Here is a 12343-nt window from a genome sequence, read left to right as displayed (position 1 = left end):
ACCAAATGTCCAGAAAAGGAGAATCCATAAGATACAGACTCTAGAACAGTGGGTGCCTAAGGGTGAATATGGGGAGTGAATGATATTCAGGGCAGAGTTTCTTTCTGGGATGATGAGAATGTTCTGAAAGTTGACTGGCTGATCACCGTACATTCTAGAATATACTGTGAATTCAATTCTGTGAATACACTAAAATAACTGAACTGTACCCTTTAAATGGGTGAATTTTATGATATGTTTATCTTGATAAAAGAGTTTCTTAAATGTGAAAAAGAATGCAACAAAAACTCTCTTGCTGGTATTTGACCAGCTAAATTAAATAGGCTGATGCAGCCTCCTAAATTCTGACAATCTCACGTTGCCTTTTTTGCTTCTAAGCACTCTCCTAGAGTGGAGAACTCTTGTGAGTTCAAGCCATCAATAACTGCACGCCACAAACTTTTGTTGGCTGAGGGTTCTAGGAAATGCAATAAATCTAGTCACATACCAAGGAAAGAGAAATTTACTAGAGACTGAGACCTGTGATTCATGGGGTCGCGGAGAGTCGGACACGACTGAGCGACTGAACTGAACTGAACTGAACTGAGACCACAGAAAATTCCCATCCCCATGTCCAGGAAACTCATATATCCATTAGAGCTGTTCCTCAGCCATAGACGAAGGACATGACAGTATAATTATAAAAAGGCGACAGTCTCATCCCCCGCCCCCAGGAGAAAAAAGCACTTGATGTCCTCTCCTGATCTGATCTATGGCCTTAGAAGCTGTTCTCTTCTCAACTCTGGCCTTAGGTATCTGGTCATTTTTTAGTCTTTGAAAACAAGTTCTGGCAGGAAGTGCTCCAGAAAAGGTCCCCAGGTTATTTTCGCCTGTATTTACTTCCTTCTTTCCCACGAGTAATTTCCCTTCCATTTCAGACAAAATACAAATTTTAAAAGACTATAGTTAACACTTACTAACACCGTTGCTCTATGCTTTCAGAGAAGAGGTGAATGGCATTTCCATAGAGTCTGTGTTTACAAAAAATTAATCTCTGAGCTATTTTTGCTGCTTTATTTCCTCAACTACAGCACCCTCTGCTGCTTGATGTTGATAAAGACCTTTTTCTCAAGTAACTGAGGGGGAATCCCTCTTCTCTAGTAACTCTGGAAACCCTCCACCTTTAGGAAAAAGGCTCCTTCATGAAATGCTACAGCAGAACCTCATCTGAATAGGGTTAAGAAAATATGCACAAAACATATTTAGTAAAACATCTTTCCAAGAAAGAATTGTTTACACACACACACACACACACGCATGCACACACCCTGTTAAAAATGACATCCTTCAGAGCAAGTACATGAAGAGCAGACAGAAAGGGCCTCGTTCTGCAGCGAAGCAGCATATCCACCTCTAAGGCAACACCAGGCAGCCCTGTCCCGCCCCAGGGCCCGGCACATAGCAGGCACACGAGCCACAGCCGAGTGACCGGGCTTCACCCCGAGATCCCCAACTCTCAGCTGCCCGACTCGGCACACGCGACAGACAGCACCTGTCTGCTGACCATGTACAGGCACGGAGGCCGGTGCTGGCAGGAAAGGTGCAAGGCTGTCTTGGTTCCCGCCCTCACAAACCTCCCTAATGGGAGGAAGATTAACCTGATGGCTCAGCAGGGAAAGAATCTGCCTGAAATAAAGCGGACACAGAAAACTCCTTGGGCCTGACCCAATCCCTGGGTCAGGGAGATCCACTAGAGGAGGAAATGGCAACCCACTCCAGTATTCTTGACTGGAGAATGCCATGGACAGAGGCTCCTGGTATGCCACACTTCAGAGGGTCACAGAGAGTCAGACACGACTGAGCACTAGTATTCTCAGCATAAAAGCAGCAGGGCTATGACGAAAGTCAGCTTGGGAGAGAGAAGACGCTCATCACCTGAGATGTGTCTGGAAGTGCTCGTATTTAGTGGAGATGCCTACTTAGCTCCAACATATGTGATACTGATTTTATCAGTTCAGCAGTTCAGTTCAGTCACTCAGTTGTGTCCGACTCTCCGCGACCCCATGAATCGCAGCACGCCAGGCCTCCCTGTCCATCACCAATTCCCGGAGTTCACTCAAACTCATGTCCATCGAGTCGGTGATGCCATCCAGCCATCTCATTCTCTGTCGTCCCCGTCTCCTCCCACCCCCAACCTTTCCCAGCATCAGAGTCTTTTCCAGTGAGTCAACTAGTCGCATGAGGTAGCCAAAGTATTGGAGTTTCAGCTTTAGCATCAGTCCTTCCAATGAACACCCAGGGTTGATCTCCTTTAGAATGGACTGGTTGGATCTCCTTGCAGTCCAAGGGACTCTCAAGAGTCTTCTCCAGCAAGGAAAGATATAAGCATCTGAATGCAGAGTTCCAAAGAATAGCAAGGAGAGATAAGAAAGCCTTCCTCAGTGATCAATGCAAAGAAATAGAGGAAAACAACAGAATAGGAAAAACAAGAGATCTTTTCAAGAAAATTAGAGATATCAAGGGAACATTTCATGCAAAGATGGGCTCGATAAAAGACAGAAATGGTATGGACCTAACAGAAGCAGAAGATATTAAGAAGAGGTGGCAAGAATACACAGAAGAACTATACAAAACAGATCTTCACGACGAAGATAATCAGGATGGCATGATCACTCACCTGGAACCAGACATCTTGGAATGTGAAGTCAAGTGGGCCTTAGAGAGCATCACTACGAACAAAGCTAGTGGAGGTGATGGAATTCCAATTGAGCTATTTCAAATCCTGAAAGATTTTATCAGGGAAATACTAATAAAGCTACCACATTTTATTTTTTAAAACAATCTGCTTGGGGGTGGGTGGGACATGCGGAGAGGAGGGGAGAAGAAGAAAAAGAATTTAATTCCACCAGGGACGGAGGAATCGGGAAAGACTTCACAGAGGAGTCTTGAAAGACAGCGCTCATCAGACAGGCAGCGGAGGAGGCCACCATCTGCGCACAGACTCCCAGGAACGTGGCCCCTCCTCCACGTGGTCCTGTGAGTAGGGGCTGCCAGGCCATCGCGTTTACGGCTGCAGTGCAGCTGCCCCGCTGGCAGGCGGGGAGAGTCCTAGTTCTCGAAGCTGGCTCCTCTCACCTCATTACCCCGAGCACTTTCAAGCATGAAATCCTGTTATCTCTATGAAGTCAGAGACACAGCTTGCCCCACTCAGAAATGCGTCGCCTGCTCCCCGGTGTGCTCTGCACACATCCCAGGCATGCAGTGAGCGCCAAGGCACGCACCTGCCCACTCCCCGCAGGCCGTCTGCTCTTCCCACTGCAGCCTCCCTGCACGGCAGGCTGGCGAGGAGCTCAGTCTGTCCCTGGGACCTCACGGACACTCCTCACAGAGGACCTCACCAGCACGGATGCTCTCTGACGGCCTAAGCAAAGCACTGGCTACAACAGACACCCAAAACAATGCATAAAGTAAACATCAGGCACTGTGCCAGATGCCTGACATATCCTGCAACACCAAAGTGCTACTCTCTCCTCTTCAAGGACACGGAATCCAAGGCCCAGAGCCAAAGGGAAGCTGCCCACCTTGCAGAGCCAGCAGGTGGAAAGGCAGAGCGGCAGGTGGAAGGACAGAGCGGCAGGTGGGAAGGCACTGAAGGCAGGTAGAAAAGCAGGAAAGGCAGGTGGGAAGGCAGAGCGGCAGACTGGGACGACGTGACACAGCCCCCAGGAGGGACCCGCCCACAGCACTGGCACCCCGGGGGCGCTGAACCTGGCAGCCCCGGGCACTCACGGGCAAGGGGAGACCGTTAGGGCCACGACCAGCTCCATCCTCCCCACCTCAGTTGGGGGAGCTCCAAGCAAGGTCCAGAGCAGGACTCCCCAGGGAGCTGCGTGCTAAGCCCCGAGCTCCTGGTCAGAGAAGCGTGGAAGGTTCAGCCCTGTTCGTGTGGGAAACAGGTCTGAAAGAGTTCTCCCTTTCTCTCTGGATGGGATGGCGTGAGATCTGAGAGCTGTCTCCCAGTACAGGAACCAGTCTCCTCCGGAGGGTCAGGAAGAATGAACCCCAGCAGCCAACAGACCCAGAGGACCACCCCGGTCTAGGCTGGGAGTGTCCACCCGAGGATCAGGGCCCAAGGCCACAGAGCGTGCACTCACCCAGAGGCAGCTCCGCACCTCCCCTCAGAGCGTGGCAGGCATCGGTGGGGGCCACCGGTCCACAGTCCGAGGATGAGGGGTTACAGCCCAGCGGGCACCCTCCCCCTAGCTCCAGCAGCTCTCCCTCCGACCACCCCAACCCCATGAGCGCATGGCAGCCCCCTCCTCTCTTCCACCGAGTGCCACGTGGGGTGACGGCCAAGTCAACCATCTAAGAGAGCCTGTGAGCAAGCCACCCGAGCGACGGTGCGGACGGCACGGTGCCCACCACCTCGGTAACCAAGTCACACGGCCAAAGGGCTCACAGAGTCCAGAGCCGTGCGGAGAGGCAGGGTTAAGGCAGCAGCCTTTTAAAGAAGACGGTCTAGGCGCCAGGGACGAGCGACTGACTCGGCTGGCAGAGAAACACAGATCAGCTGGGGCTGACCCCCCGCCCCACGCCTGCCCTCTGTCTGGCGTGCACTGAAGCAGCGCCCACATGGATGGGGTTACCAGAGCCACTCAGTGACACGGCGCACGCGACTCCTACCCTGAGAGGCCCTCCACTGAGGCTCATGGGGCGACCCGCATCTGTGCACATCGCTAGGAAATGGTGACGCTTTCTTACCGTACTTGCAGGCACACCGCGGGAGCAGCAGGGTAACCAAGGCACAGGCTTTCTCTATTCGGGACACTGGGGTCAGAGTCGGTACCATTCCAAACGGAAGGCACACAGATAACACTGTGCGCAGGACATAAGCACCTCCCGGATGGGAAACGTGGACAGACAGCTCCTTGTAATTGAAGTTTGCGCTTTTCAATGCAGTAACTGCTAAACGAGTTTTGAAGGTTGTAAAAACGTTGCCAACCCCCCCTCGAAACAGCCCAAATGCACTTAATATGTATCACTGAACATGTGCAAAGATTGCAGTAAATTGCTTCACAAGCACAAATTATTGCAATCAGCATCTTGTTTTCTGGTTCTAAATTCAAAGCAAACTATTAACACAAGCCTGCTAACTCTTGCTATTATCACACATCCTCCTCCTAACAAAACCACATTTCCAGATGGACTGCCAAAATTAGTCAAGTGGCTCCTAAGAAAGACGACCAAGATTGACATGCCAGAAACTCATTTAAAAATGAAAGCTGGATTTAAATAAAGGAAACAGACACCCAAACACACCTTTCCTAAGGAAATACGGGTTGCATTCTTTACCATCCAACCTCCACAGCCTCTCCGTGAGGCCCTTTGCGGGAACACTGGGACAGCTGGGCTGCTCCCGTCAGCACACTGACCAACCCTTGGCCATGAGTGTGATGCGGGCTGGGTCCGATGGCGGGGGCAGGGGGAGGGTATCCTGCTAACAAATTCAGGAAAAGCTATTTCAACTCAACCCAGACAAGGTGTAAAGGTTGCAGAATTCAGGAGAGAGGGTGGGCACCTCTGTGAAAGACTGGTTGCCATAACCAGTTTCAGACTTCTGCGTTTACTAGGCGTTTGACATAAAGGCTGATTTTTTAAAAATGTATCCACCTCCAGCAACACGTAAGTGCAGCAGAGGAGACGGCTGCAGCGTGCTCCATCAGCAGCCAGCCCTGCAGGACAGAGCCAGCTGTCGGCGCTGCTGGGTCCGCACTACGACTAGCCGCTCTGTCCCCCCGGAAAGCGCAAGGCAGCGACGCTCATCCACGCTGAGAGGCCGCTCTGTCCCCCCGGAAAGCGCAAGGCAGCGACACTCATCCACGCTGAGAGGCTCCTGGAAAGCGCAAGGCAGCGACGCTCATCCACGCTGAGAGGCCGCTCTGTCCCCCTGGAAAGCGCAAGGCAGCGACGCTCATCCACGCTGAGAGGCCGCTCTGTCCCCCTGGAAAGCGCAAGGCAGCGACGCTCATCCACGCTGAGAGGCCGCTCTGTCCCCCTGGAAAGCGCAAGGCAGCGACGCTCATCTACGCTGAGAGGCCGCTCTGTCTCCCTCTGGAAAGCGCAAGGCAGCGACGCTCATCCACGGTGAGAGGCCGCTCTGTCCCCCCTGGAAAGCGCAAGGCAGAGACGCTCATCCACGCTGAGAAGCTCCTGGAAAGTGCAAGGCAGCGACGCTCATCTACGCTGAGAGGCTCCGGGGCTCAGAACCAAGAGGGGTCCTGAGGCTTGGAAAGGAATCAGGTTCTTCATGTCAGGAAGAGGCTCAGGCTGAAGGGAGACACCCTAGAATTCCTCTTCCCTGGGAGAAACAGCAGTCACAGAAGTCCATCCGAGAAGGAAGAAGAAGCTCTGGCGCCTGATGGCACCTTGACCACACACGCGGAGGAAACAGAAGAGCCACTTACCACTGGCCTGCTTTAAAAGAAAAGTCTTTATCGGCGACGAGCAGGCGGAGCCTCTTCACTGACGGGGACTCGCTTGCTACTCCACACACCCTGGCTGCCGAAACGACCTGGAACCAAAAGATGATGCTGGCTGAGGTTAGGGGCTCTCAACTCAGGAATAAACTGGCTTTCTAGTAACTGCACTTTTTTTTTAATCTACAAAGATGTGATTTTCAAAAACTGCAAAACAAGGTAAAGCATACTTTGCTTCAGAATTCTGCCTACCACCAGATGAACAAATTTCAATTATTTTGGGAGACTTGCTATCATACTCACTGAATTTTATTCTGCGTATAAAAACTGTCTCTTAAGGGGACTGTTTAACAAGCGCCTATCTGCTGAGTGTGCATGCGCCAGCACTAGGCTGGGGGCTCTGAAAAGAGTGCTCCCCCCCCAGGCCCATGAAGCCCCGCCTGCAGCCTGACTGCTCCGGAGCAAGCACGCTCAGCCGCAAGCCTGTGTTTGTCTTGAGCCTGCCAAAGTCCAAGTCACGCTGGCTTCAGAAATGAAAAGCAAACACTTAGAAACTTTGTGTTTAGCAATTTCGCAGAGTAAACTGTGTCTCTGTTGACTCTAACAACAGACGACAAATTGGATGTGTACTCCCTGTGTCTTTGTTTTCTTCATTTATCTTTTCCAGTTCATTTTTATTGTATTTTACAAGATATAAACAGTTCACAACCTTCAGACAGCAATGAAAACAGCCTTTTGCTACAGGTCGCTGGTGAAGCGCTGTTTGAAATGGTGTGTCTGATTTTCAGAAAATTCTAAAAAGGCCTGAGTCAGGCCCTCTTCAGTTCAGCGTTATCCACGCCCCGCACTCCTCAAGCTCCACACGGCTCTACTTCCGACACTCCTTGTTTCCTCCGCCTTTGGGTCTCTCCTCCGCCCAGAGCTGGGGCTTCTTCACAACAGGAGAGAGAAGACAGCAAGACTCCCCGCCTCCTACTGCTCTGGGCTCAACTTCTGCCTTTCGGCAGCGAATCCCACCAGCAGCAGGCATCAAAACACAGCCTTTCTGCTTATGTTACCTTCTCGGCTCCACCAGGGGGAGCCCTGGGGCTCGGTCAAGGTCAGCGGGCCTCCCCTCCTAAAGTTGAGTCGCTCCCTCCTGTCTGACTCTCTGCGACCCCATGGACCACAGCATGCCAGGCCTCCCTGTCCATCACCAACTCCCAGAGTCCACCCAAACTCATGTCCATCGAGTGGGTGATGCCATCCAACCATCTCATCCTCTGTTGTCCCCTTCTCCTCCTGCCCTCAATCTTTCCCAGCATCAGGGTCTTTTCCAATGAGTCAGTTGCTCGCATCAGGTGGCCAAAGTATTGGAGTTTCAGCTTCAACATCAGTCCTTCCAACAAACGTGAGCTCATCTAGCTCCCTTTCTCCAGTAGGACCAAGTCTAGTCAAACGAGCAGTGGGAGACAACTAAAATTCCACAGGAACGTTCTCCAGATGCTGGTGGTCTCCCTGAACGCAAAACACATCTGAAAACGTGCTGGCTTTCTCGTGCTCCCGTAAAACCCTGCCACCGAGGACCTTCCTCAGCATTCTCACCAGCCCTCTCTCCTGTCCCTGAGAGCAAGTCAGGCTGGCTTTGCCCTGCGGAGCCTCCGCCTGCGCCTCTGTGATCCCAGCCCCGCCTACCCTGCCTGGAAGGCTGCCTCACTCAGCTCCCACCAGCCTTCCCCCACATCCAGCCTGTCCCCCAGACCCCCCGATTCATCAGACACGATGCCCGATGCTAGCGGCCTGTCCTCAACAATTCAGCCGACAAGAGAAAGCAGTAGAGGATGGCTGTTTGCAGCCAGGGTCCCACAGCCACAGTGCAGGCTACCGCAGTCTGGCTCCACCACAGACCAGCCATGTGAGCCCGGGCACACATGGAGCCCAGCCCCTCAGCCCAGTGAGAGGAAAAGCGTTCGTCCCTCACAGAGCTGGCGGAGGCTTCACCACGCAACTCATGCAAAGTCTGTGTGAGTAACACTGCTGCCCCTGAGTGCTCAGTAAGCGTTTACTGTACCTTACTACATTAATAGTGACGAGTCTACCAGTATGCATCTGCTTTTACAAGGCCATCTCACACTTAATCCATGCACCTCTGCACAGGTCACACCATCGCTGCTGCCACACAGGGCCTCGAAGACTGAGCACCCAACCCCAGGGCGCAGTTCTCACGGACAGCATGGTGGCCTTCAACCACAGTCTCCACGTTATTTTGCTAGAACCAACTTAAAGCCACACTGGCTTTATTTTAGAAATCCAGGCTTTAACCCCGGAATCTACTCTTTTATCCAGCAGAATCCTCCCTGCTCCTGGGATGCTCTCGGTGCCCATGCTAACCTGGCTGCTGCCCTCCTGTGACCTCCCCCAGGGCTAGTGGGCATCTTCTCCAACAAGCAAACGCCCCGCCTCAGTTCTCAGCCCCCTGATCTCTCTGAATCGGATGCTTCCAACTTCCTCTGCACATCCTGAGGCCTCCTCCTTGCCTGGGGCATGGGACATTGAACTCCCCTGTCCCCTCTGCCTCCCTGGCCTGGTCCCCCTGCCCCTTCTCTGCTCCTCCTCCCACTCCTAACCAGGAGCCTCACCCTTGCTCGCGGTCCACCTCGGGGCCAAGGCCCTCAAGCACTCCCAAAACTACTGTCCCTTACCCCAATGCGGCATTCCTTTTCTGCCAACTGCCAGCTCACAGCTACACTCTCTGTGACGACAGCCAACATCTGAGGGGCATCTAGCGCAGGTGTACTCCAGGTTCTGAGGTAGATGGTTCAGTTCAGTTCAGTTCAGTTCAGTCGCTCAGTCGTGTCCGACTCTCTGTGACCTCATGAATCACAGCACGCCAGGCCTCCCTGTCCATCACCAACTCCTGGAGTTCACTCAAACTCATGTCCACAGAGTCGGTGATGCCACCCAGCCATCTCATTCTCTGACGTCCCCTTCTCCTCCCGCCCCCAATCCTTCCCAGCATCAGAGTCTTTTCCAGTGAGTCAACTCGTTGCATGAGGTGGCCAAAGTATTGCAGTTTCAGCTTTAGCATCAGTCCTTTCAATGAACACCCAGGATTGATCTCCCTTAGAATGGACTGGTTGGATCTCCTTGCGGTACAAGGGACTCTCAAGAGTCTTCTTCAACACCACAGTTCCAAAAGCACCAATTCTTCGGCAATCAGCTTTCTTCACCGTCCAACTCTCACATCCATACATGACCACGGGAAAAACCATTGCCTTGACTAGACGGACCTTTGTTGGCAAAGTAATGTCTCTGCTTTAGTATATAGTATCAAGGTTGGTCATAACTTTCCTTAATGTACCTTAATTCATTCAGCTAATACGGACAACCATATTCCACCCCAAGAGACAGGACTATTACCTTCATTCTGCAGAATAAGAAACAGAAAAGCTCGGTGACATGCTCACAATTGCTCGGGCATGGCTGAGCCCAGAGTCACACCCAGGCCTGCCTGGCCCTTGACCTCCTGGGAGCTCTGTCCTGAAGGCAAAGTCACTGACACGTGCAACTGAACCCACCACGCTCCTTCCTTCCACAACCCTTCTGGAGCCCAGGGCCTGGCTCTGGCGGGGCCGAGGTGGAGAAGGCTGTGACTCCCTCAGGGGCCCTCAAAAGCAGCCACCTCCCGCCGCTGGGGCTTCCGTTCTGGATCCACCCAGGACTGAGCACGTCAAGCCCACAGTAGGCACAGGCACACACAGCCTGGCTCGTCCCTGACGCCTGAGCAGGCTCTGTGAGCTCCCCTCACACCTGCTCCCCTTGCTCATCTACCACCCTGAGCCAGGAACCCCACTCTTCTCGCCTGAATTTCTGTTGTTTCCGCCTGTCTATCCTACTTAGCACGTTTTATGTGAATAGAAATATTCATGAACATATCTCTTCCACACACAGACCAGAAGCCTCCTGCAGGTAGGAGACAGAACCGACATCTAGATCAACTCCCCACCTTAAGCACAGGGCTAAATGCATAGTTAAGAGTCAGTAAATATTTGCAGAATGGATTAAAACTCTAACTCAAAGTGACCTAAAACTGGTTTCTAAAACAAAGGTTAGAAGAAATTCAGGAGCTTTTATTGTCAAAACAGAAAAGAAAGGAGGTGGGAGACCACTGAAGAAGCCCGGCCTGGTTCATACTCAAGCACGGAAGAGGGCAGGGGAGACGGGGGTTTTCAGTGGGGTGGGACTCTTCGTCAGCCACACACTCTCAACACCTATTACAAGACAAGAAACAGCGACCATCAGAGGACATGAATGCTCTCATTTTTTTTTAGGTTTTCAAAAAAGAAACATTTGTTTTCATTATTTTCTTTCAGTATAATAATCCGTGAAAACACAGCCAAGAGCTTGATTATTTCACCTGTAACAGTTTAATGGGCTTCTGTCAGATTCATTAAAATCTAGGTAAGTGTGAGCTTTAAACAAAATGGCAACCCACTCCAGTGTTCTTGCCTGGAGAATCCCAGGGACAGGGGAGCCTGGTGGGCTGCCGTCTATGGGGTCGCACAGGGTCGGACACGACTGAAGTGACTTAGCAGCAGCAGCAAACACATCCCAAAGAGTCACCTGGTGGCAGGGAAGTGACGTTCATAGTCATGGGGGGGAGGGGGCGGGGGAAGGCGCAGAGAACCTGAGCAGAAACACAAGCTTCCTCGGTCAGCAAACGCTAGGCCGTGGAAACCACCATCAACAACAGCCTGCCGAAGACCAAATAAAGAACGCAGTGAAGAAGGGAAAGAAGTTACACCTCCTGTTGAAAAGGTCCATTTTTCACTTGGATAGCCTTCATGAATATGTTCCCAGATGCTTTTTGCCTACTTATATTACTACAAAAGGCAACATTCCTGTGGCTATTAGTCTAAGTAATCTGGGCAAAAATGCAAACTACCTTGCACAATCCATGATTTTTAAAGATACATCTCCCTCTTAATATTTTATTTTCTTAATACAAATACAGTTCACTATACACAGATTTCTGGCAATGTAGAGTGAAAAACACTAGCAAAATCTTTTTGAAGGCCACATCATTTTTATTCTGAAAATGATTTCATGTAATTAATATCTGTAATCATGGCTCTGGTTATCTGCTATTCTCTATTTTAAGTGAAAAGGCAAAACATGATGGAGAAACTATAAGTTCTAACATTTGTACTTATTCTCATACTCAATGAATCAGAAGATTTCGCAACTGAAACCTCAACTAGCTACGTCCTAAGTTAAAACACATGGCAGGAAACAAAGTTTTCCATAAAATAACTCTCCTACTGTTCAATAAAATAACAATACATTTGCCAGTTTCCAGTAGCACACATTTTTCATGCTTTGACGGAGTCAGCCCCTTAAAGGAAATGCCATCATGCTGACTGAGAGGCTCTGTGGGTGGTATTTCAAGGTTCCTGCTGCCACAGAAGTCGCTGAGGAAAGGGGCCTTTCTCAAGGAAACCGGGCTGCCTCCCCCCATCCACGCCCATTCATTCTTTGGCTGGCTTAAAAATTCAGACCAGGTTAGGACTGGAGGCAACCTGAAACAAAAACACGATCGGGGCACAGAGCATCTCCGGGCTGAAGGAACATTTAGTCGTCATCAAGGACAGTGTGTCATCTTATACGTAAGGACAGCAAGACCCAGAGACATGGTTTCAGTTGAGGCCGCAGAGCAACCCGATGAGCAGGAATCTGATGACAAGACAAAGGTGTTAGTCGCTGCCGAGGAAAGAGCGCACATTCTGCCAGCTGCACAACCTCCGCAGTGGCTGAGCCGCAGCACCGCGGCAGGGTGTGAGCACACCCTCGCCCGCTCCTCCTGAAGACTCAGCCGCCCACCCGGACCGAGTCTGCTCTCTGCCCCGCAG

The 12343-nt window shown here is 51.4% G+C and overlaps 1 protein-coding gene across 4 annotated transcripts in view; it reads right to left on the bottom strand.

Annotated features, from left to right (window-relative positions):
- Positions 1 to 12343, bottom strand: part of OXNAD1 (oxidoreductase NAD binding domain containing 1) — a 52781-nt gene that overhangs the window by 17230 nt on the left and 23208 nt on the right. For all 4 annotated transcript variants that reach the window (XM_055416841.2, XM_055416853.2, XM_088835315.1 and 1 more), the window contains one exon: positions 6444 to 6550. In XM_055416841.2, coding sequence (XP_055272816.2) covers positions 6444 to 6550 — 107 coding nt within the window. The remainder of the gene's footprint in view (positions 1 to 6443; positions 6551 to 12343) is intronic.

This window comes from Moschus berezovskii, chromosome 1 (assembly GCF_049115385.1).
Source record: "Moschus berezovskii isolate FMDL1 chromosome 1, NW_MosBer_1.0, whole genome shotgun sequence".
NCBI lineage: Eukaryota > Metazoa > Chordata > Mammalia > Artiodactyla > Moschidae > Moschus > Moschus berezovskii.
Note: the sequence above shows the minus strand (reverse complement) of the source record. Positions and strands in the feature narration are given on the sequence as shown.